The sequence below is a fragment of the Belonocnema kinseyi genome, chromosome 7 (genome assembly GCF_010883055.1).
Source record: "Belonocnema kinseyi isolate 2016_QV_RU_SX_M_011 chromosome 7, B_treatae_v1, whole genome shotgun sequence".
NCBI classification, from domain to species: Eukaryota; Metazoa; Arthropoda; class Insecta; order Hymenoptera; family Cynipidae; genus Belonocnema; species Belonocnema kinseyi.
The window spans coordinates 31,396,811-31,424,144 of record NC_046663.1 but is presented as its reverse complement, the minus strand read 5'-3'; the positions used below and the strand labels follow the sequence as shown (position 1 = coordinate 31,424,144).

Sequence of the window (27,334 nt, the reverse complement as noted above, 5' to 3'; positions counted from 1 at the left end):
ATTCAACTATTCTAGTAGAAAAAATAACTATATTCTGAAAATACACTTTTTGAGAATTCGATTTAAAAAAAAAATTATTCTATTTTTGGTTTAAAATTGATATTCTTTAATTAGAAATTAAACTATTTGTTTAAAAAATTATGTCGGTGCTATATGAAAAATTCGCCTCTTTTGTAGAAAGTTAATCTTTATGGTTGAAAATTTATCTTTTTTGTATAAAATTCAACAATTCGAGTTGAAGTTTCATCATTTCAGTTGAAAATTCATCAGTTTAGTAGAAAATTATTTCCTTCAACTGAAAATTTGAACGTCCATTTTTTGTTGAAAATTAATCTTTTCTTATTCTGAATTAAAAAATTTGGATGAAAAATTGTCTTTGTTAATTAAAAATTCAACTATTTCATTGAAAATCCATGTATTTTGTTTTAAAAAAAACTTTTTTGTAGAAAATTGTCTTTTTCTTTGCAAGTTAATATTCATGTTTCAAAATTCTTCTTTTCTGGTAAAAATTCAAGTATTCTAATTAAATATTTATCAGTTTAGTTGAAACTTCATCTTTTAGATTGGAAGTAAAATCAGTTGGTTGAAAGTTCAACTCTTTTGTGAAAAATTAATTTTTTTGGCCGATCATTCATCATTTTAATTACGAATTCTTTTTTGTTTTGTGAAATATGACCTTTTTGATAGAAAACTTTCCTTTTCATAAAAAGGAATTTTTTCCGAAAATTTAACTATTTTTTTGAAAATTTGTTTCTTTTTTATTTGAAAATTATTTTGCTTTTTGAACTGAAAATGTAACTTTATTATTCCAGTTGCATATTTCGTAATTTTAGATAAAAATTTATCTCTTTGGTTTTACATTCGTTATTTGATTAAAAATTGAAATATTTAATTTTTGGCTTATAAATTAACTGTGAATAGAGCTAGTTTTTTTCGGAAAGTAAATTATTTAACTTAAAATTTAATTATTTATGTTTTGGTTGAAACTTTTTATTTGAGTGAAAATTGATTTTTTGTTGTTGAACATTCAACTACTTCAGTTTAATATTCATAATTTTATTTGAAAATTCAACAGTAGGTTGAAAATTGAACGGTTTTCTTGAAAATCTTTTTTTGTTAAAAAAATTATTTTTTTTCAGCTAAAAGTTTAAATTTAAATTTTCTTTTTTCCAAATTTTAGAAAAAGAAAGTATTTCAAGTAGTTTTTAGCGTAGAAGTAGTATGAAAGAAATATTTTTGCATCATAATATAAATTTTATTTACATTTTTTATTTGGAATTTACTTTTTTTTCGTTTGATAATGCAACTACTTACGATTAAATGTTACACTCTTTGGTTAAAATTAATTTTTCTGTTGGAAGATTCATAACTTTAATTGAAAATTCATCTTTTAAAAAAAACATAACTACTTTGTGGAGAACAAATTTTTCGACTAAAAATTTAACGATTCCAGTAGATAAATGAACTATTTTTAGGAAAATATGATTTTTTTGTTGTTAAAAATTAAATTTTTTATGGGAAATTCAACTTTTCTATTTTTGTTGAAATTTTATCTTGTTTGGATGAAAATTGTACTATTTAGTTGAAAATTGATATTTTTTAACTAAAAATTAAACAACTTTTTAGAAAATTCATGCAATTTGTGAAAAATTCGTCTTTTTTATCGAAAATTCATCTTATTGGTTTAAAATTTATCTTTTCGGTAGGTATAAAACCAACTATTCTAGTTGAAGTTTCATCATTTTAGTTAAAAATTTATCAGTTTGATTGAAAGTTAATTTTTCCAAATAATAATTGAATTGTTCTACTTTAAGTTGAGAACTAATATTTTCTAGTTAAAAATTAAACAATTTGAATATAAATGTGTATTTTTTAATTGAAAATTCATTTATTTCGTTGAAAATTCACGTAAAAACTCCACTTTTTTGTTTAAAATCTATTTTTGTATTGAAGAATCATCATTTTAATCACAAAATCATTTCTTTGCTTAAAAAATGACTTTTAGATGAAAATGATTTTTTCTGGTTGAACATTCATTTTTTAACTCAAAATCTAATTATTTAATTTTTCGTTCAAATATGATCTTTGTTAGTTGAAAATTTGTCTTTTTTTGTTTAATATTTATTTTCTTAACTTCAAACTTTAAAGCTTAATTATTTCAGTAGAAGATTTATGCTTGCAGGTGAAAACTGATTTTTTATGTTTAATATTTAACTATTCCAGTTAATGATTCACCATTTTTGTTGGAAATTCATCAGTTAAGATGAAAATTCTTCTTTTTTTTTTACTAAAAATGTGACTGTTCCATTTTCTGTTGAAAATTGATTTTTTTGTAGTTAAAAATTCATCTATTTGGTAGAAAATTCGCCTCCTTTGACTGAAAATTCAACTCATTTGTTAAAGCTCATGTATTTTGTTGAAAAATTGTAATTTTTGGTAATAAATTAATGTTTTTGTCAGAAAATTAATCTTATTGTTTAAAAAATCATCCTTTTGGTTACAAATTCAATTATTTCAGTTAAACATTCATACATTTTTTTGAATATTCTACTGTTTGATTAAAAATTCTTATATTCCAGTTGAAGATTCATAATTTTATTTGAAAATAATTTTTTTTTGAATTTTTAGATCTGTTGTTTTAAAGGGTGTTTTGTGATAAATATGAATATGTTACTTTTATTTGACCGGGAAATGACCGGAAATTTTAAATCGATCGCTGAATCGCCAATCTGAAAATTATATCTGGAAAAAACCTCGAATTGTCAGAGAATCTTTTCAAGAATTTGAGTAAACACCCTGATATGTGTGCTTACAATTAATGATTTTGTGCAAAATTCCTCAAATTAAAACAAAAATTCATCGACCAAATTTGGACAACCATCATCAAATGTTACTATTGTAATGCGGAAAAAGATAACAATTTTCCTAAAAAAGAAAAGAATTTTTTACTTTAAAAATTTTCCATTTAAAATTTTTATTTATAAACTTACATTTTTGATTTAAAGAATTAAAAATTTTTTTCATAAAGACTCGAACAAATAAAAAATAAAAGCCTTTGATGTTGAAAATTTTGAATAAAACCTTTTTTATTTGATAAATAATTTTTTTCTAATTTATCTGTACTTTAAGTAATAAAAAGGGAACAAAAACGAGTTGACAAAACGTTCAGTTAAAAAAATTTCAATTTTTAATATTTAATGTTTCTAGCTTAAAATTCCTTAAAATTATATAATTTTGATAATTTGAAAGTTCATTAAATGATTTTTTAATTTAGAGAATTGAAAGTGATAACGTGGATTTATAATATTTAATTTAAATACGATTTTAAATTTGATTTCAATCTAATTTAAATTTCTTAAATTTTAATTAAATTATTATCAATTTATTTATGATTATTATCAACTCTAGAATGGTCTTCCCTAGTTCTGAAGAAATACCTTAAATTGACTTTAGCTTGCATGGCCTTATCTTTGAGCTTCTCTTGCGAAATTTTGGGTAATACTGTAATCGTGTCAAAGAAATATTGATTTTCGACACTATTTCCAGCTTCCTGGAGTCCTTGAGCAAGAGCAATGGTCAGATAGTGAACTCTGGTCGCAATGTCTTTTATTCCCTGGGGTCCATGGTAAACAGCATACATTGCTGACATGTTTGCCAATAAAGCCTGAGCTGTACAAATATTGCTCGTGGCTTTATCTCTCCTAATATGTTGTTCTCTCGTTTGAAGAGCCAGACGATAAGCATCTCGTCCAGCCGTGTCTCTGGTCACTCCGACCATTCGTCCGGGCATCAATCTAACCAATTTCTGACGACAGGCAAAAAAACCTGCATGGGGTCCTCCGTATCCTAGAGGAACCCCGAATCTCTGACTGGTTCCTATGCAGATATCTATATCGTACTCTCGAGGAGGCTGGAGAAGTGCCAGGGCCAGTAAATCAGCTGCTGCACAGACTAGAGTCTGAAAATTGTTTAGTTGATCATTTATAGAGCATTTAAGAAAATTTAAAGTATTTATTGTTTAAATAAATATGTCATAAATACTGCAAATTATTTACAAAAACATTCTAGAGTGAAATACACGTATACTTTTTTTCACCCTTAAACGGTACACTGGTGCGAATTCGCACCGTCGTTTTTGGAAAGTTGGTAGTATTTGGTTATGGACACCTACACGGGATTATACCCACCGAGATAGAAGGACGAAAAAATCGAATTGGTGCGAAGCAGCACCTGTGTACCTTTTACGTGTGGTAAAGTGTTGCGAGCTGGAATTTCTAAATATTGTTCTCAAGTAAAGGAGTTTCATTCGTTTATTGAATGTAAGTATGTTTATGTACATTTATTTCTTATTTATCGATTTTCAATGATAATTTCCAATAAATTTGGCAAAAATGTGTTTTTTTCCATCAAATGCATGGGAAAATTATCGAATGTCAAAAATGTCGCGAATAGGAAGCATTTCTTGTTGAAAAAATTCGAGACAAGTTCTAAATAAAAAGATTTTCATGTAATTGTTGCATTACTTTTATTTCCCTTCCTTCATTACTGTAAATCATGCATTTGAAAATAACCCAACTTTGAACTACCGGGAAAAATACTAGATTCACATTCTCGGCATAAAAAATATTTTTTCATGCTCGTGTGTTCCTTTAACTGCAAAATTCCGCAAAGTTTAATTTATTTGAACAAAATGCGAAGAAACGGCGATTTTCTCCAAAAAAGTGACTTTTCAAAAACGCCGTTTTATTTATAACAAATTATCATGGGAAAAATGAATGATTATCCAAATTTCTATAGAACCATTGGATTCAGCAGGAAATTTCACATAAAAAACATGTCTTTAATAATTTTCTAGTCTGAATCTTTTTTTTTTTATATTCGAAGTTGAAAATGCAAAGCCAGATTCGCACCAGTGTTCCTTTAGTAGGGGCCAGAAAGAAGTTCACCATTTAAGGGCTAAATTAGAGAGTTGCTACAGATCAGGTAATTACAGAATGTCAGGGAATGTCAGAAAAAACCTGATAGAATTAGCCAATTTTCGAAAACAAATTAAGTTCAAGTTAATTTTATTATTGTGGTTAAAAATCGCAACTATTTGGTTGAAAAAAAATCTCTTTAAATTGAAAATTCAATTATTTGCTTTAAAATTCCTGGATTTTCTTGAAAACTTGAACTTGTGGGAGACTAGTTAAGGTTTTTGGTGAAAATTCTCCTTTTTTTGATGAAAATTCCTTTAAAAATTCAAATATTTTGTTGAAATTTTATGTAATCTGTTAAAAATTCGTCTATTTTGGTAGAAAATTTATCTTATTGGTTCAAAACTGATTTTTTTTACTGAAAATTAGTTTTTGTCCAATTTAGAATTTATTTTTTAAATGAACATGACCATTTTTTGTCGAAAATTAACTTTTTTTATTGAAATTTAATCTTTTTGGTTGAAAATTATACTATTTCGATGCAAATTGACTTTTATTTCATTGAAAATTAAGTTTTTCAACTGAAGATGTACTTATTCCATTTTTGCTTAAAAATTAATCTTGTTGGTTAAAAATTAGTTTTTTTCATATTTAGAATTAATTTCTTAACTGAAAATATAACTTTTGTTTCCGTCTTTTTTTGGTCAAAGAGTACTCTGATTGGTTGAAATTTCATCTTTTTGGTTAAAAACTAATATCTATGGTTGAAAATTGAACTATTTTGTCGAAAATTCGTTTCATTTCTGATCGAAAATTTATTTTCCTAACTAAAAATTTTAATATTTTACTATTGGTAAAAAATTTATCTTTTAATTTAAAAAATTCATGTATTTGGTTAGAAATTAAATTTTTTTTTAGTCGAATATTTATCATTTCAGTTAAAAAATCACTTTAAATATTCCATTTTTCTGCAAAATTCACCTATTTCGATAGAATTGTAATCTTTTTCGTTCAAAAACGTTCTGGTTTGTAGAAAATTGAACTATTCTATTTTCTATTTCATTTTTTTGGTTGAAATTTCCACTTTTTGATCAAAAATTCATATTTTTGGTTGATAGTTCATTTGTCTTTAAAAATTAATTTCGTTGGCTGAAAATATATTTTTAGTTGAAAATTAATTAATTTCATTGAAAACTCGCTTTTTGTTGTTTAAAATGTACTTTTATAAAATTTATGTTTTATTGAAAATATCTTTTTTTTTGTATAAAATTCATCTTTTGCGTTTAAAAATGAAATTATTTTTTGGAAAATTCCTTTTTTTTAAATTCGATTCCTTGGACTTGAAAGTTAATTCTTCTATTTTTGGTTAAACAATCATTTTTTATTGTTTACAAACCTATGTTGTTCAAATTTTGGTTTTTTTTTGTTCAAGATTTATTTTTCAAACATTTTAACTATTCTAATTTTGGTTGTAAATTGATATTTTGTCTGAAAATTCATGTAATTTTTTGAAAATGAGTCTTTTTTGGTAGAAAATTAATCTTTCGAATTTAAAATTCAACTATTTGGTTGAAAATTCATATTTTTGGTTCAAGATTAATCATTTTAGTTACAAATTCTTTTCTGAGTTTCAAAATTTATCTTTTTGATTTTAAAACTCAATTATTTTATTATTTAATTTAAGCCTCATTTTCAATTTTATTTTAAAATGATCAGTTTTCTCACGAAATTAAAATGATTTAATTATTATTAATAAAGATAGAAAATAGGATTTTTTAAATCCTTATTTAAAATGCTTATAAACGCTTATTAAATTCTCAAAGCACATAAAGGTCGAGCATATTCTCAAGCATATTCGCATCCTAATTTTTAGTTTCCAGAAATTTTTTGCTACTCATTGCAAGTAGAATTAGAATATTGTAATAAATATTGTAATATTTTTAACATAGAATCTTTTATGGACAGAATAAAACAGTATTTCAGATATAAATGAACAATTTTCAAATTTATTAATTTATTTAAAAAAAAAAGTATTTTCTACTATAAAAGATGGGTTTTTAACAAAACATTTTACTTTTCAACAAAGTACTTAAATTGTTAACATAATAGTTGAATTTTTGTTCTAAACAGAGTAAATCTTAACAAAAAAAGTCTCATAGTATATACTTGAATAAAAAAATATGAAATTTTAAACCAAAAAGACGAATTTTCAACAAATAAAGTTTTTTATTCCAGAAAGAAATAAAAGTTTATCTAAGTTCTTGAACCTTTAAGCCAAAAGACGAATTTGGCCTACAAAAATCGAATTTTCAAGGAATAATTATGAATTTAGCAAAAAAGGAGATTTTTCAACTAAAAAAGAATAATCTTAAAAAAATGGAAATGTTACATTTTCAGGTACAAAATTAATTTTAAACAGAAAAAAGGCTTTTTCACTCAACAGTTAAATTTCCAACGCCTTCAATAATAAAATTTTTTTACAATGTAGTTTAACTTTTACACAACTAGTTGAATTTCCAATTTAAAAAAATTAATTTGTAACAAAACAGTTCAACTTTTAACCATATAAATGAATGTTTAACTAAAAATATTAATCTTCAAAAAAAATGATGTCTTAACAAAATGATTGAACCGAGTCTTTCAAACAAAATAGTTGAATACTCAAGCAAAGAAGAATTATTTTTAACCAAAATAAAAAATAAGTTTCTACAAAAAAAGTTTAATTTTCAATTCAAAAATACGAATTATTACCATCAAGGGAGGGCATTTTAACAAAATTGTTGAATTCTCGACCAAACGGTTGCATTTTTATCCAGTAAAGAGTAAATTTATCTTAAAACAGATGACTTGTTATTTAAGAAAAAGAAATCCAAAAATAGTTGAATTTTGATGCAAAAAAGATTCCAGTTGACTATTCAAGGTCAAAATATGAATCTTCATGCAAGATATAAGTTTTTACGAAATAAATTTAATTTTCAATCCAAAAAGACGAATTTTTAACCATAAGGAATAAATTTTTAATAAAATAGTTTAAATGTCTAACAAATAGTTGCACTTTTACCCAAGAAAGCTGAAATTTGTGCTAAAACAGAGGAATTTTAAATAAAAAACGAAATTTTGTTCATTTTTCAACACCGAAATATAAATTGCAAAGAAAATGACATTTTCTACTAAATAGTTAAATTTTTAACAGCAGAATTTTCAACCAAAAAGTATAATTTTTTAACCAATTATTTTAATTTACAACTAAACCATTGCATTTTTTCCATGAAAGCTGTAATTTCTGCTAAAGCAGGTGAATTATGACATCAAAAAGAACAACTTTTCAAAAAAGTGATAAATTTTCATCAAAACAGTTGCACTTTGCTAAAAGAAAAATGAAAATTCTGCTAAAGCAGGTGAGTTTTTAAATCAGAAAGACAAATTTTTTAAAAAGATAGTTGAATTTTGATCAAAAAAAATTTCAGTTGATTTTTCAACAGAAAAATACGATTTCCACACAAAAAGTGATTTTTCTAGGTAATAGTTGAATTTTCAACAAAACAGTTGCATTTTTATCCACGAAAGATGCAATATTTCTACTAAAAAAATTAACTTTTAAATCTAAAAGACATATTTTCAGAAAAAAATAGTTTTCATCCACAAAATATTTCGCATCAGTAACAAAATATGAATTTTAAACAAAAGGTTAATGTTCTACGAAAAGTGTTACATTTTTAAATCAAAAATACGAGTTTTGAACAAAACAGTTGAGTTTGCAACCAAAATGGATGCCTTTTTAAGAAAATTGTTAAATGTTTAACGAAATAATAAAATTTATAACTAAAAGATAATTATCAGGAGAAAGTTTTTGTGAATTTCCAAAAATTTCTTACTTCCCCCTAACCGTCAGCCCCCCCCCCCCCCCCCCCCCCCCCCCCCCCCCCGGGAAAATTTTGTACGGGAAATTGATGTAAAAGTCAAAGATTTTCGAAAATAGTCATCTTTATATATATATATAGTATACTATATATTTTTTTTTAGTTGAAAATTCAACTATTTGGTTAAAAATTCACCTTTTTTGCTAAAAAATTGACACTTTAGGGTTAAATGTTAAATTTTCTCTAAAACATTCGAGTTTTTAGCTTAAAGACTCATCTTTTGATCCAAAAATAATCGTTTTTAACTTCCTCTTTCTGATTTCACATGAAACTAATTAACAATTAAACTGGGATATTTATAATTTTTAATTTAACGATATTGAAAGTTGGATAAATTTATGAATTAAATTTTTTTAATATTAACTGTAAATATAATTGAGATGAATTAATTTTTTTGTAAAGTAGGACAGAACACTCTGCAATAGATAATGATTCTAAAGTAGTCAATAATTATAAGCACAAACATAAGATAAAAAATCAATTTTAATTTTAATATATTAGCACGTATCGTTTCTTAATTATTAATTCAAGGGCAGAAGTCTCAATAGTATTACGTGTAACTTTTTTCGAAATGCGTTTTTTTAATGAAATTATTAACTGAATTATTAATAATAATGAATTATTATTGTCTAATCAATATCCATTCCCAAGGGAAAAAAATTTTACATAAGCATTCGCGAGTAATAAAAAAAATCTCTTATAAAAAAAAATCATTGAAAGCGACGCCTTTAAAAATCAGTAAACAAGCATTCATGGATAATTATACTTTATCACATGTTCTAATAATATACATTGCAGAGAAAATAGACTTAATAGAAATGAGAGAGAAAATTAAATTTGTAAATTTTTGTTTAATAATAGAAAATAGTTCTGTTTTTAACATTTCGCATCACACTAAAATTTATAAACTGTTTTACATTTTTAAAGAGATCAGAAGAATCCAATTATGGGCAAAAACTTGTTTTGAAGAATTCGAAAAAAGAATCTTTTTAATAATTATGACATATTTGAGGAGATTGCATTTTTTTTAAGATTTCTGGGAACATTTTTAATGGTTTACGTTTTTTATTCCAAACAATAAATGAAACAAATGTTCGAAAATTTTAAATTATTGTTTTGTAATGAATTCTAAAAGAAAATTGAAAAAAGGCCACAAAAAATTTTTAATTATTTCCTGAAATTTTAAAAAAGTGTGTAAAATATTTTGAAGCAAAATTTTTTCAATTTTTCCATGTTAAATCATTTTTGAAAAATTAAGGAACATTATTCTTTTCAGGCATTCTTGTGCAATTTTGTTGTACAATTTTTTTTTTAAGTTTATGTTGGCTTAAAAATGTACTTTAAAATTTGAATTAGTTTAAGAGATATTCAAAAATTTGGAAACGATTAAAAAATAATTAAAACTTTCAAAGATTTTTGAAGAATTTGTAAGGTTTCACGAAAATATTTTTTTTTGAAGTTCCTAGGAGAAATGTAAAAATAATTTTTTATTTCATAAAAAATTGCAAGATATTATTTAAAAACATTTTTTAAAATTTTCAAAGAAGAATCTGAAAGATTTTAGTCATTGTTGTCAATTTTGCAGCATTAAAAAAATCAGGAAAACTTTGAATAATTTTTCAAGATTAGAAGACTTAGAAAGTCTGACAAGATTGGAAAAAATAATTTTCTTAATATTCGTGTGAAAACTTTTTTATGATTCAATAAAAAAATTCAAGATGTTTCAAGAGAATAACCAAATTTTCTTAAAATTCTTAAGAAGATTTAGATGATTATAAAACAATTATTCAACATTTTGAGAAAAATTCGAATCAATTAAAAATATTTTCACGAATTTAAGACGTTCTAAATAGATAAGAAATATTATCAAATATTTCTTTATTTTCTTCACGCTCCTGAAAATTTACTTTTTGTTCAAATTTAATATTTTGGCGTTGAAAAGAGAACTAAAATGTTTTCTGGATAAAAATTCAATTTACAAAAAAAATTTGTAAAAAATTAATTCGTTTTAAGAGAAGTTTTTATATTTCTTGGATAAAAATGCAAGTGATCGGTTGAAAATTAAACAATTTTGTTAAAAAATCATACTGTTTTATTGAAAATTCTGCTTTGTTGAAGATTTAACTTGTTCGTAGAAAATGTACTTTTTATTTAATTTAATATTTTGTTGCTAAAAAAAAAGAACTGAAATTCTTTCTGAATAAAAATCCCACAATTAAACAAAATTTTTTAAAATTAAAAATGCATCTGTTTTAAGAGAAATCTCATCTTTCTTGGGTAAAAATGCAAATGTTTGGTTGAAAATTAAATTATTTTGTTAAGAAGTCCTACTTTTTGGTAAAAAATTCTGTTTTGTTGAAAATTTAACGGTTTCGAAGAAAATTTACTTTTTGTTTAAAATTCATATTCTAGTGTTGAAGAATAAACTAAAATCATTTCTTGATGAAAGTTCAACTTTAAAAAATATTTGTTGTTTTTTATTGAAAACTCATCTGTTTTAGTTCGAATGTTATCTTTCTCGGATAAAAATGCAATTACTTGGTAGAGAATTCCACTATTTTGTTAAAAATGCATCCTTATTGATTGAAAAAAATTCGTTTAGATTGAAAATTCAATTTTTTTATCCTAGAAACTTACTATTTTTTTGAAAATTTTCAAATATTTTTTTCAAATGTTTTTTCTTATTTAATACAAATTCATGTTTTTACGAGAAATGTTATCGTTTTTTTTTATAAAAATGCAACTATATGGTAGAGAATTCAACAATTTGGTTAAAAAGTCATCCTTTTTGGTTAAAAATTCGTCTTTTTGGATTAAAAATTCAATTTTTTTTCGTAGAAAATTGTTTGTTGTTTAAAAATGCAAATATTTTTTTTAAGTTATCTTTTTTATTAAAAAATTATTCTGTTTGAGTAGAAATTCAATTTTTTAGGAAAATCCAACTTTTTGTTTGTTAAAAATTCTTCTTTGCTCGAGTATTCAACTATTTTGTTTGGAAGATTTACTTTAATCACTTTGTTAAGAAATCTTTTGTTTTTCTTGAAGATTTATAATTTCAGTTGAAAATTCAACAATTTGCTTGAAATTTTAACCATTTGTTTGAAAAAATCTTTTTTAATTGATAATTTAACTATGTGGGTAAAAGTTAAACTATATTGATAAACATTTATTTATTAAAAACTTATTTTTTGTATTGAAGTATTAACTATGCCACTTTTTTGTTGGGAATTTATAATTTTTGGTTGGAAATTCAACTATTATGTTCAAAATTTTATTATTTTGTTTAAAATTCAAGTATTTTTTTTTTAAAGTAACCTCTTATAGCCGAAAGGACAGTTTTTGTTCAAAATAAATATTAATTAGTTAATGCTTCTTTAAATTGAATTGTACTTTAAGGTTTGAAAAATAAATAATGATTGATAATTAAAGATTTTTATTAAATTTAAAATATAATTTCATTCTAAAATATTCCATTTATAAACCATACAATTTAAAATTATTCAATTAAGAAAAAGAAAAGTTACTTAATGTTTATAAATATCTGACTGTTCATTTCAAATCAGTTATTGTAAATTAAATATTCGCAACTAAACAAAACGCTAAACTTTAAATGTTACAATTTTAATTTTTCTATTTGACCAAATTTAATTTCTAACTCAAATTGTTGAATTTTTATGTATAAATAACAATTTTGAATACCTATTATTCTTAGAAGAAATTCGAGTAAGTTAAAAAGATATTTATAATATTTGGAAAAAGTCCAAAGTAATTTAAAATTTGAAATGGTTTCGAATAATTTAAACGAATGGCCACAAATAATATATTTTGGCAGATTTAGAACAAAAAATTTAGAAGCATTCTAAGCATTTTGACATCCTTCAGCAGAATAAAAAAAAAATTCAAAGAGTAAACTGAAAATTATTGTTTTTTAAATTTTAATAAACTGATTTTAAGAAAATACTTAAAAAGATTTATACCGATTTAACAAATTTTCAAAAATAAATATGGAAGATTTTTAAAAAATTCTTTAATTTAGCTGAATTAAAAAAAACATTAATTTCAAAAAATGTAAAAAAAGCATGTAGACATTTCAAGATTTTGAAATGAAATTTGTAAGCATTTTAAGGATGTTTAAGCTATTTAAAATAAAAAAAAAATAATTCTGACTTGAAACCGGGAAGATTCAAATTTAAAAAAATTCCGAGCTATTACTGGAAATTTTCGAAAAGAAACAAAATTTTAAATTGGAACAGGAAATTTTTCTAAAGTCTTGGAACAGGGAATTTTCAAATTTAAATAAATTCCGAGCTGGAACAGAGAATTAAAAAAAATGAATTCTAATTCGAAGTTGAAATGGGATATTTTCGAAAAAATTTAAAATTATGAATTAAAACAGGGGATTTTAGAAAAAAATCCAATTCTTAGTTGAAAGGAGAATTTTCGAAAAGAATTAAAATTCTTGATTTGAATAAGGATTTTTCTAACAGAATTTTATTTCTGAATTGAAATGAAGAATTTTCTTTAAGAATTAAAAGTCTGGATGCCAACAGAGAAATGTTGCATTTTAAACCAATTCTGAGCTGGAATTAGAATTTAAAATTGCTTAAAATGGTACAAATTTTAATATTTTTAAATAGTTAAATTTAGATTAAAAAAGATCAATTTTCAACTAAATAGTTGAATTTTGAACTAAAAAAAAAGGATCAGTTTTTAAACTAAAATGAAATAGTTACATTATCAGTTACAATAGTTAAATTTTAAATCAATGATGAATTTTGAACTAAAACATCAATTTTCGAACAACAATGAAATAGTTCAATTTTCAGATAAGACATTATTTTCAGCAAGAAAAAAACGCATTTTTAACAAAATAGTTTAATTTTCAACCAAAAAGATAAATTTTCTAACAAAAAGTTTAACTTCTACCAAAAAAGGCGAATTTTTAACTATCAGAGGAAAATTGCCAATTATATAAATAAATATATAATAACAGAATATTCAATTGGAATAGTCACATTTTGAGTAGAAAAAAAAATACAAAAACCAGAACAATGTTTAAAAGCATAGGTACATTTTTAAACAGTGATGAATTTTAGACTAAAATGGTGAATCTTCAACTAGAATAGTTGAATATTCAACAAAAAAGATCAATTTTCAATTAAAATCATGAATATTTAACCAGAATACTTTACTTTTTTAACGAAAAAGAGATATTTTCAAATCAGAGGATTAATTTTTCACTTAAAAAGGACGATTTATCAACAAAGTACATACATTTTAAACAAGAGTTGAATTTTTAAACAAAAAAATATACAAATTTTCAAACGAATAGATGAATTTTGAACTAAACAAAGATTTATTTTCAATTAGAAATGTAACAGTTTTTTAAACAAAAAGATGAATTTGCAACCAAAAGGTGAATTTTATGTAAAGACGATTTATTTCTGCTAAAAAAGATAACTTGCCAGCAAAATACATGAATTTTCAACTACAAAAAATAAATTGTCAACCAAAAATTATATAGCTGAATTTCAGTAACAAAAATTATTATACAACCAAAGAGATACATTTTAACTAAATTGATGCAGTATGCAACTAGAATAATTACATTTCCAGTTAATAAATATATTTAAAAAATAAACTGATTTTCAACAAAATAGTTCAAGTGAAAAAATTAATTTTCAGCTGAAGAAAAAACGAATTTTCCACAAAATATCTCAGTTTTTAACCGAAGAGATAAATTTTCATCAAACCTGATGAACTTTATATCAAAATAATTTTTAATCAAAAGAGTTTAACATTTAACCTATTATTTAAATGTTCATTAAAAAAAGGATTCTAAACGCAACAAAATTCAGTAGTTGATATTTCAATCAAAAAAGGTTTTTATTTTTAATAAAAAACATTTTTATTCAATTAAAAAAGAGGTATTTTCAACATCAGTTGCCTTTTTAACTAAAAAAGATTATTCTGCCAATAAGAGAGAGAAAATATTTCAAAGAAACTGGCAAATTTCTAACGAAATACATGCACTTTCAACGAGAAACTAAAATTTTCAACTAAAACCGATCCATTTTTAACCAAAAATAGAATAGATAAATTTTCAGGTTAAAAAAAATTTAACAAAATTGTTAAATGTGATAATAGAAAACTATTTTTATAAATTGAGAATCAATTTTAATTTATTTCATATTGATACTTAAAGAAAAATTAAACACGCCCGCGAAAAAATTTCCTGACTTTAAAAAAATTTTCCTGACATTTACAGGTTTTTTCAGGTATACAGGGTGGACACGCTGGGGCTTACATATATGGCGAGTAAAATGCTACCCGAATTGCACAACAACAGGGGAGAAGCCATTCGGTCAAGTCCGTGCATCTTCGGATCAAGTTTATGATAGTTTCCATGGTTGCGTTCGAAACTTCAAACGGATATAAGTGTCAAAACACTATAGGTTATGTTATATAGTAATTACAAATAATAAAAGTGTTTAATTAATAATGAAGTGAGATATGTGAACTGAGAAGTAAACGCCATTTTTTTCTGTGTTAATAACATTATAGAATGGCTGTTGAGTGACAAATACTATAAAATAGTAATAATATTCTGCGCTTCCAGTTGTCAAAGAGTGAATGGTGTTTAACGCTTATTTATACTGCATAAAAAAATATGTTATGAATAGACAGGATATGTTTCAAATAAAGTGAATGAAATATTACATGCATAAACTTTAAATTGACATTGCCTACATTTTCTGACAGTAATCTGTGATCAGGGCAAACAGGTGAATCTGGACATAACCGTTTGAAGTTTCGAACGCAAACATGGAAACTATTATAAACTCCATCCGAAGATGCACGGACTTGGCCGAATGAACGATCCGAATGCAACTTTAAAGGCGCGAAATATGAAAATATCCCTGTATAATGGCTTCTCCTCTGCTGTTGTGCAATTCGGGTAGTATTGAACTCGCCATGTATGTAAGCCCCAGCGTGTCCACCCCGTAGAAAAATTCCCTGACACCCTGAATAGACAATTTTTTATTTGAAAATTTTTTAAACTTTAATTTTTATTTTTTTTATTTTTTAAATATCATTGAATTTTTTTCTTTGATTAAAACGGCCATCCTGATTTCCATGCGGGCCCATTAGTGTCAAAATTAATTAATTTTCACTTACACCATCCTCGTGGGCTTTATTGATGACATTTGTGAAATCGTGAATCGATCCTCTTGTATCTGGATATTGTAAAAGAATTGCTGCAACATCTTTTGAAGTTGTATCAACATTGAAGACATCTCCAATTTCTAAATTTAATCCTAAAGAGGTCGCTCGAGTAGCAATTACACTAATTGTTTGCGGATGAACTTTATCGGAAACAAATAATTTTTTTCGTTTATTGTGTCGATAGGCAAGAGCTAAAGCTTCCGCAGCTGCAGTTCCTTCATCCAAAAGTGAAGCATTTGCAATTTCCATTCCTGTTAAATCGCAAATCATCGTTTGGTAGTTTAATAAACCTTCTAATCGCCCTTGAGCTATTTCCGGTTGGTATGGAGTATACTGTGTCGTCCTAATTAAAATTGTAAAATTATCATTGTTTTCGTTAAAATTTTTTTTTATATATCGTTATTTAAGTGAAATTAATAAAAGCGTTTAAATTGAAAGACGGTCTCAGGGTGCCTATTGTCAATTTTATTCTTGCATTTTTTTTAAATATTTAAGAATATTTACAAATATTCCGAGGAATTTTCAATACTTTAAAAAAAATTTCGAACGATTTTAAAATATTTGAGTGAATTTGAAATATCTTAGGTTTAAAAAACAAGATTTCAATCATTTGAAGCTATTTCAAAGTATCCTTAAACTTTTAGGGTACTTTTAAAAATTGCAAGGTATTTTCAAGAGCTTGAAAAATTCAGAAAGGATCTGAAATAATTTAGGATTTTTTCAATTATCCCAAAACATTTTCACAATCTTTGTTTCCAAGAGATTTAAAAGTTTTTCAAGCGTTTCGAAAGATTTCAAAGGATTATAAATAATTTAGGGTATTTAAAAATATTCTAAACAATTTCGGAAGATATAGAACGAATTTATTAGGTCCTATTGGGAATGGTTAAACTGATCAATTGTGAATATAAATAATGATTTTTAAAAATAAACTATTTTTTAAGATTTAGAAAGTGAATAATAATTAATTTTACTAGCAGATTCGAAATCAGTTCGCAATTTTTAAATTTCCAGTTTCTTACGTTTAAAATTATGTAAACTATTTAAATTGGAAATTCTTATTAGTTAAACAAATATAAAAGCCCGATTGGAACTTTATAAAATATTTCCAATTTTAAAATAACTTTAAAATAATATATTCATAAAGAATGGCTTTTATTAAATTTCAAATATTATTTCAGTCTAAAATATTCCATTTTTAAACCATTCAATTTGAAATTTTTTGATTAAGAAAAATAAGAATTACTTAATATTTAGAAATATCTGACTATTTATTTAAAATCTATCATTAAAGTTAAATATTAAAAAATAAATTTTGAACGTAACAGTTTAATTGTTCTATTAAAAATTTTTTTTATTTGTAAGTCAAATTATTGAACTTCGATGTATAAATAACAATTGACCACATATTATTCTTTAAAAAAATTCAAGAAAGTTGAAGAAATATTTAGAGGTTTTGAATAAATTTAATTTAAAATTAAAAATGATTTGAAATTATTTAAACAAAGTGTGTAGGTGTGTCGTCAAAATATAGACTTTGGCAGATTTCGAACAAAAAATGTAAAAGATTTTTAAGAATTTGGAATGGCTTCAGAAGATTAAAAAACATTTCCTATGAAAATTAATAATTATTTTTATTTTGAAAAGATAATTTTGAGTGCTTATTCAAAAAGATTTAGAAAGATTTACAAAATTATCAAAAATGAATGTGGAAGATTTGAAGGAAATTTGTTTATTTTGGCAGAATTTCAAAAAAATAAATTAAAAAATTGAAAAAAATATATAAACAACATGCAGATGTTTCAAGATCTTCAAAATAAAATTTGGAATAATTTTAAGGATTTTTTAACAATTTAAAATATAAATAATTTTACTTTTAATTTAGGAAGTGTTCAGTTTATAAAAAAATGTAATCGTTCAATTTTTAAGGTTTCTGCCTTTAAATTGCTTTAAATGATATAATTAAAAAAACATTTTAATTCATTGATTTAATCTTCAATTTAGATTTTAGAGCATTGAAAATGATAACGTGAAATTATATATTTATAACTGAATCTAAATTATGAACTCTACAATTTATAAAAGCTAAAACATTGATTTTGCAGTTTAACTGCATTTAATTAAAAATTGTGCATTTTAAAAGTGTTAGTAGCTTCAATTTGATATGTGTAAATTATTTTAAAAGTTTGAAAATCAAGAGTTCCACTTTGAGTGCTTTTATTTGCAGCTCTGTTTTTAATAATTCAAATGGCAAATTTGTTAGCTTTAGAGTTCGATTTTTTAAATTTCACTGTGTTTTTTCACTCTATATATATAGAAATTCTACATTTAAATGTTTTTAAGGGATTTTAAAAGCTCTCAAAGTATTTTAATAAAATTTCAAAAATTCATGAAATACCATCATATTTCATTAAATTTTACGGGATTTTAAAATATTTTAATGGATTTTTAATAATTTTTCAGAAGAATTGAAGGATTTTTGTGATTGTCAAATATTTCAAGGTATTTTCAAAGATGTTAGCATAACTAGAAAAATTCCAAAGAATTTTAAAAGATTTCAGTAATTTTAAGAGATTTGAAAGAACATAAAAATTTTAGGATATTTTCACAAATGTCAGGCAATTTTCAAGAGCGATACAAATATACAAGCGATTTCAAACATTTAAATGTTTTTAAACAAAATTCCATAGCATTTTCATGAATTTTAAAAAGTTTCACGGAATTTTCAAAAAGTTTTTGGAATGAACTTGAAATAGTTTAGAGATTTTTAAAAGATTTAAAATATTTTAGGGCATTTTTAAAGATCCCAAGGAATTTTCTATTTATTACAAAATATTTACGGAATTTCCAAGGAATGTCCCATTTCATGGGATTTACAATTTTTATGGGGCTTTTAAATTTTTTTAAAATTTTAAATTTATTTCAATAATTTAAAGGGAGTTTCATTTTTTTTTACAGATTTTAGAATATTGAAAAAAATTCCCAGGAATTTTAAATATTTCTTAAAAATTTCGAGGTATTTCAAAATATTTTAAGAGATTTGAAATATTTAGGTTTTTTTAAGATAGATATCAACAATTTAAAGTTATTTCAAAATATACTAAAAATTTTAGAGTATTTTCACAAATAAGAATTCTCAAAGGATTATAAATATTTGAGGGTATTTAAAAAGATTCTTAGGCATTTTTAAGAGATTAAATAAATTCAAGAGATTTTCAAGAATTTAAATTATTTCAAGGGATTAAAAAAAATGTCATTTTAGAATATTTTCAAATATTCCAAGGGATTGTAATTATTTTAAGGGATTTTAAAAGCTCTCGATTATATTAATCAAATTCCTAAGATTTCAAAAAATAACATCAGATTTCGTTTAATAACACGGGATTTTATAAAATCTTAAATATTTCAAGGTATTTACCAATTTTTTGAAGATTTTAGAGTATTTTAAAAAATTTTTGAAACAATTTTCAAAAGCGATACAAATTTTTAAGAGATTTCAAAATATTTCCCCGTATTTGCAAAGATTCCAAAGGATTTTCTAGAGATTAAAAAATATTCAATAAATTTTTTAGGATTTGAATAATTTTACGAGATACAATTTTTTTATATGGAACGATTTTATAGGTCCTATAATGTTTTAGGATATTTAAAAAGATTCCAAGGAATTTTATGAGATTTCAATTATTTGAACAGATCTCAAGGTAGTTTAATAATTTTTCTAGAATTTCAGGAAAATAATTTTTTCACAAGAAATGAACGATTTCTTAGGATTTCAAATATTTAAAAATATTTGAAGTTATTTCCATAGATTTCTAATATTTTATGATTTTTCAAACGATTCCACAGAATTTCAATTTATTTTATTAATTGAAAGGCATTTTAATTATTAAACAGATTTTATAGTGTTTAAAAAAATTCCAAGGAATTTTTAATCAAAAAATTTGGGGGATTTCAAAATATTTTAAGGGAGTAAAAATATTTTCGGGTTTTTAAAATAGATTTCAATAATTTAAAGTGATACCAATAAATTCTAAAAATGTTAAGGCATTTTTAAAAATTCCAAGGAATTTTCAATAGTTTAAAAAATTTTCAAACGATTTACAATATTTAAGTTTTGCATTATTCTCAAGATTTGAAATATTTGATGGTATTTTAAAATATCCCAAGGAATTTTTAATTAAATTCAGTAATTGAATGTGATTTCAAAGGATTTGAAATATTTTAAGATATTTTAAATGATCAAAAAACATTTTTGAGAGCTTTAAAATATTTAAAGGGATTTTCAAAGATTTCAAAGCATTTGTAATATTTTTGTGAATTAAAACAAATTTCAAGGCATTTATAATTGATTTTGATTATATAAAGGCTTTCAAATATTTTCAGACTATTTGGAAAGTTTCGAAAGGATTTTCTAGACATTAGAAAAATTTAAAAAATTTCCTAGGATTTAAAAAAAAAATGGAAGAATTTCACAGATTCTATAATGTTTTGAAATAGTTTAAAAGATTCTAAGGTATTTTTAAAGATCTTATAGTATTTTAATTAATTTTCTATGATTTTAGGAAATATAATCAGATTTTATAGAATGACACGAGATGTCATGATATTTTAATAGATTTAAAAGAATTTATTTATTTAATCAGAATTTATACAGAGAGAAATTTCGAACAGAATCATAGATTTGAATATTTTAAAATATGTTTTGCAATTCATTTCGAATTAAGCCTGAATTTTTATTAATTTACACTAAATTCTTTTAAAATATTTGAATTCAACTGAATTTTTTCAATTCACTCAATTATACTAAATTCAATTAATTTTCTTTAATTAATCCTGAAGACTTTTAAACTCACCTTGAATTTCTAGGAATTTTATCATATTTTTGAATTTTTTTCAATTCATTTCATTTTTTTAAAGTTTATTTGAACTTGGGTTTTTTAGAACTCTTCTGAATTTATCTTGAATTCATTAAAATCCACCTGAAATTCTTATAAATTTCATCGAATTCTTTTAACTTTGAAAGAACATTGGTCACATTATGAATGCAGATTAATCACTTTTAGTCATTATTTGGGTTTTAATAGTTCACTTTTCAAAAATTTAATTTTATAAATACTATATATTTCATAATTAATAATATCTAATTTTTTAATAAATGAATTTAATTTATTAAATATTTTTATAAGCATTTTTATAAATATATAAATTTTTTAAATTTTAAGGGATAAAATTTAAAATTATTATTATAAAATTAATATATTTAAAAAAGTAAATTAGTCTGAGGCCGCCCTGAGAATAAATTATAAATTAAAATGAAAAATTGTTTTATTCCACTCATAAAAACGGGAATTTTGAAAATTAATTTTTGCGGTCACCCTGTTTTCAATTTTCTTTTCATACTTTCAAATTCTTCAATAATTTTTTGTTTTACATACCATCCAGGATTTTCAAAGATATTTCTCATAATTGTATGTGGGACACAGCAATTATAATATCCCATCCCGATATAAGTTTTCCAAACTTCGTTTTTTTTCGAAATTTCTGTAATCCTTTTTATCAATTCGTACTCGGCTAAAAGTATAATAATTACAGTTAGATTAAGAAGATTACAATTAAATATTATTTTAAAAATCCAGTTTAAATAAATAATTAAAATATAATTTTACAGAATACGAGAAAAGGTCAATAAAGGAAATTACGTGAGTTTAAAGTTTGAGAAACGAGCGCGAGCTTTGACCCTGGCGATAGGATTTCTGACCTACGCCCCAAACTGATAGAAATCATTTGTGTTTACACAAGACAATTATCAGTTAAATTCTACATCTTTTGAAGCCAATAATCTTCAAATAGGAACATTTTTTTTGTAGTCAGTCATAAGGGAGGCAAAATAAAATTTTAATACTTCAAAAAATTGAAAGCCGATACAAAATTTAAAAATTCATCCTTTATCCTTATCAGTGTCGTAAATTTTAATTTTAACAGTCTTTAAATCTATTTTGGTGTGACCTCCTTGCTATATTTTCACTACAAATTGAAAAAAAAGGTCATCACTCAATATCTCGTGAATGGTCACGTTTGAGCCTCCTTGTCTCTTCGCATTACTTAATTGCTTATCATTCCGCTTTATAATAATAAGAAATCCAAACAAGAAAAACTGCTACTTACTCATAGGTTTTTCAATCTCTAAATCAGTCTTGCAACGAATATTAATCGGCACAGCAGTCGCAGTTAATTCCTCGAGTGACTAGAAATTTGTTTTAAACAGTTTAGCAAACACTTCATAATTAAAAACATATTTTAATTTCCATTTTCTTATTGATTTTTCTATTAAATTCAGGGTGGCCGCTGGACCAGAAAAATGGACATTTTTTGACATCGGGAAATTATTTTTTTACCGGAAATTTTTACAAATTTTCAACAGAAAAATGTCAAAGTTCAATTTTGTATTGTTAATTTTATTTTTTAATGTTTTCAATAATGAAATCATTTAGTGAACAAGCGAATTTGTAAAATTTATTACTTTACAAATTTTCTATTTCAAGTCTTCTTTTTTTGAGCGTACGTTTTCAATTTAAAGAATTTCAAAATTAAATTTTGAAGACTTAAAAAAATTAAAAATGAAGGACTGTTAATTTTTGCAAAATTTTTGTTTCAGATATTTGAAGTTTACTAATTGTAAGTATAAATTAATTATGGTTTTTAAAACTGAACAATAATTCGAGTTTTAAAAAAATGGAATACTAAATACTTTAACGAGACGAATCTAAATCTGTTAAAAATTAAACAATTTACAGATTTTAACCTCGAAATTTGTATTTTTTGAATTCAAAGGCCTTATTATTATTCAAAAACCTTATAGTATTAAAAAATTTAAATATAATTTCAAATTAATACATTCATAATTAAACACATTAATTCAATTTCAAATTTAGTTCGAATATTATTTCAGTCTAAAATATTCCATTTTTAACCTAAATTAAAAAATTTTCAATTAAGAAAAAGGAACAATTTTTTAACATTTAAAATTTAAGTTAATTTAAAACGAATAATAAAAATTATAAGCCTTGAAAGATTGTTAAATCTTTACGTTAAAAAAAATGTTTGGATTTCACAATTCTATTTTTAAAAGAAATTATGATATTTAATTTTTTTTCCAAATTGGAAGGGGAACTTTTTGGATTCTTACAATTGTCTTGAGTTGAAGGAGGGAACATTTTGTATTTTTAATGTTTTTATGGACTTGGAAGCAAGGAAATTTTTTTTCAATTTTTTCTGAATTGGAAGAGGTCCTTTTTTTGGTTTTATCATTTTTATTAAATTGAAAGGGCGGAGATTTTTATCATAATTTTTTTATAAATTCAAAAATTAATTAAAAATATATTTTTTTTAATTTAATTTTTTAATTTTTAACATTTATATTGATTTGGAAGGGAGGAAATTTTGCATTTCAATTTTTTCTGAATAGGAAAAGTCCGTATTTTGATTTTATAATTTGTATTGAGTTTGAAGGAAGAACTTTTTATTTTCTATATTTTTTCTAAATCGGAAGATAGAATTTTTATATTTTTAACATTTATATTGAGTTGGAAGGGAGGAAATTTGGATTTTCAATATTTTTTTTTAATTGGAAGAGGCCCTTTTTTAATTTTATCGTTTTTATTGAGTTGGGAGAAACGAAATTTTGGTTCTTTTCTTTTGTATTAAAACAGGACATTTTTTCTTTTTAGCATTTTTATTGAATTAAAGGGGAGAAATTTTTAGTTTCAATATTTTTTTCTGAATTGGAAGAGGAAGTAAAAAAAATTTAAACACTTATATTGAGTTGTAAGGGAGGAAATTCTGATTACAACTTTTTTCTGAATAAAAAAAGGCCTTTTTTTAATTTTATCAATTTTATTAAGTGATGGACGAAATTTTGGTTCTTTTTTTCTGAATCGGAAGAGGGTATTTTTTAACACTTTTATTTAATTGAAGGGGAGAACTTTATGATTTCAATATTTTTTCTGAATTGGAAGAGATTTTTTTATTTTTAATATTTACGTTGAGTTAGAAGGGAGGAAATTTTGGTTTTTATGTTTTCTGAATAGTAAAAGGCTCTGTTTTGATTCTATCATTTTTATTGAATCGGGAGGAACGAAATTTTTGCTAAGTTCGCCTGAATCGGAACAGGACATTTTTTATTTTTACCATTTTTATTGCATTAAAGGGTAGACACTTTTTTCAATATTTTTTTCTGAATTGGAAGAGGGAATTTTTTTATTTTTACATGTATATTGAGTTGGAAAAGAGAAAATTTTGGTTTTCAATTTTTTCTTAATTTGAAAAGGCCCTTTTTTGACTATCTTTTTTATTGAGTTGGGAGGAACAAACTTTTTTTTCTGAATTAGAAAAGGCCATTTTTTTCTTTTTAGCATTTTTATTTAGTTGGGAGGGTCGAAATTTTATATATACATTTTTATTTTTGAATTGGAAGAGTGTAATTTTTTAAAACATTTTTTTAATTGAAAGGAGGGCAATTTAGATTTCCATTTTTTAAAATTGGAAGTGGGACATTTTTTCATTTTAAAGATATTTTATTTTCAATTTTTTACCGAATTGGAAGAGGGACCAATTTTATTTTTTAAATTCTTATCAATATGAGTCGAAAATAAAATTTTTTTCCACTTTTCCCAGGATTAAAACGGCCACCCTCTGGCAAATAAAAGATGAAACCAACTCTAGAAATGTTCCTACAATTTTAAATCACCTTAAATTCGAGTTTTTTGAGCATCGCCTTTTGATCGTGAACCCTGGGTCCAATATGCCTCGATTCAAATTCCTCTTTCTGTGGGAAAAGTTTCTCAAATTTGGCAGCCTGCACATGATTTAATTTGATCCCTCGCACGTGCCTTTTAACACCTTCCTGGGCTCGTAAAATTCGCGCGTACCCGGAAAACTTGAGACAACACTGCATCGTTACTGTTGCACTTTCAACCAATTTACAATTAAAAATCACCAACACTTGGAAACGAGACTAAACTCCACGCATGATTTTCCTAGACAGCACGATACTAAATAGTTCCAACGTTAAGACAGCATTTTATATTCACGTGCAGACTTATCTCCCACTAATGTCACAACTCGAAGATTACAATTTGAACTTCCTGACCCTGACACACCGACTATTTTTTTCCACTTTTCAACATTCCTAAGACAAATTTTTCAGTGCCCACCATCTAATTTCCTCAGATATTCGAGATTACGAGAAAAATCCACAATCGATTAAAAAGAATCTTGAAATAAAGAGACAATTTTTAAGTAAGGGGCCGTACTTAAATTACGTAACGGACTATAGGCCCTCTTTAGGACCTCTCCTACACGCCATAACAAAAATTTCTACCCCCCCCCCCTCTCCTTAATGTACGTAATTTTTAATTTCTAGAAACGTTTTTCTTGTTATTGGTAGTAGAATTAGACAGGGTTTCCGAGAAATTCATTCTAAAAATTCCCTGACTTTTTCTTTGACTAATTTTTTTTATTTCCCTTGATTATCAACATTCAAATACCAGAATTTTAATCTTGTAATACTTTTAACATAGAATATTCTATAAAAGAAATAAAAGAGTATTTAGATAACAATTTAAAAAATTTAAATTTATTATTTTAAACAAAAAAATTTATTTTCTAATATAAAAGATGGGTTTTTAATCAAATACTCAAATTTGCAACAAATTAATTAAAGTTTTAATATAATAGTTGAATTTTTAACAAAAGAAAGTCATTATTTATACTTCAATCCAAAGAGATGATGGAAAAAAAATTGTTTAACCAAAAAGACGAATTTTCAACAAATAAAGATTATTCGCACAAGAAAAAAAATAAAATTTTATCAAAATGTTTAAACCTTTATGCGAAAAGACGAATTTTCTCTACAAAAATTTAATTTTTGAATAAAAAATATGACTTTTCAGCAGTAAATTAATTTTCCATGAAACTGATGCATTTTTAGCCAACAAAAATTGAATTTTTAACCGAGAATATTATTTTTCTTACCAAAAAAAGAGAATTTTCAAAGAATTTAACAGTTAGATTTTCATCTACAGATATAAGCCTTTCATTTAAAATAAAAATTTAATAATGTAGTTTAAATTTTCCCCAAATAGTTGAATTTTCAATTAAAAAATAATTTTCAACAAAATAGTTAAAGTTTCAAACAAAAAGATGAATTTTCAAATAAAAATATTAATCTTTAATTTTTTAATAAAAAAGATCAATTTAAAAAAAAACAGTTAAATTTTCTGCTAAATAAAATTCAGTTGACTTTTCCCGTTCAAAATATGAATTTTTAAACAAGAAATAAGTTTCTAGACAAAAAATTGAATTTTCAATCCAAAAAGTCAAATTTTTAACAAAAAATTGCATTTTTGTATAAAAAAAGATATTACTACTAAAACAGATAAATTTTTAAATGAAAAACATAGATTTTCAAAAAAATAGTTGAATTTTCGGTTAAGAAAGATTTCAATTAAATCTTCACGATCAAAATATGAATTTTTAAAGAAGAAAAAGTTTTTAGGCAAAAAGTTGAATTTTCAATCCAAAAAGACAAATATTTTACCAAAAAGGATGACTTTTTAAAAAAATGGTTGAATTCACTACCAAAAAGTTCCATTTTCATACAAAAAAAAATTAAGTTCTACTAAGACAGATCAATTTTTTAATCAAATAAAATAATTAAAAAAAAAAAGTTTCAAAAAATAAGTTTCGATGAAAAAAATCAATTTTCAATCCAAAAAGACGAGTTTTTTTACCAAAAAGCTTTACTTTTTAACAAAATTATTCAATTCTCTACTAAATGGTTGCATTTTCAAAAAAAAGAAGAAATTTCTACTAAAACAGATCATTTTTTTTAAATCAAAAAGATAAATTTTGAAAAAATAGTTGCATTTTCTGTTAAAAACACTTAAGTTAACTTTTCATGATCAAAATATGAATTTTTTAAACAAAAAATAAGTTTCTACGAAAAAAATGAATTTTCAATCCAAAAAGACGATTTTTTAACCAAAGAGGATAAATTTTTAACCAAACTGTTGAATTCTCTACTAAAAATTAGCATTTTCATAAAAAAAGAAGAAATTTCTGCTAAAACAGATGATTTTTTAAAAACAAAAATATAAATTTAAAAAAAATAGTTAAATTTTCTGTTAAAAAAGATTTCAATTGACATTTCACGATCAAAATGTCAATTTTTTTCAAAAAAGAAGTTTCTACGAAAAAAAAATGAATTTTTAA

The 27,334-nt window shown here is 23.8% G+C and overlaps 1 protein-coding gene across 1 annotated transcript in view; it reads right to left on the bottom strand.

Annotated features, from left to right (window-relative positions):
• Positions 1–25,088, bottom strand: part of LOC117177272 (glycine dehydrogenase (decarboxylating), mitochondrial) — a 54,883-nt gene extending 29,795 nt beyond the window's left edge. Inside the window, exons 1-5 of the mRNA XM_033367864.1 lie at positions 24,810–25,088; positions 22,229–22,307; positions 21,499–21,634; positions 16,016–16,406; positions 3,438–3,958 (exon numbers count right to left, since the gene is read on the bottom strand). Coding sequence (XP_033223755.1) covers positions 3,438–3,958; positions 16,016–16,406; positions 21,499–21,634; positions 22,229–22,307; positions 24,810–25,016 — 1,334 coding nt within the window. The 5' untranslated portion in view covers positions 25,017–25,088. The remainder of the gene's footprint in view (positions 1–3,437; positions 3,959–16,015; positions 16,407–21,498; positions 21,635–22,228; positions 22,308–24,809) is intronic.
• Between the last annotated feature and the right edge of the window lie 2,246 nt (positions 25,089–27,334).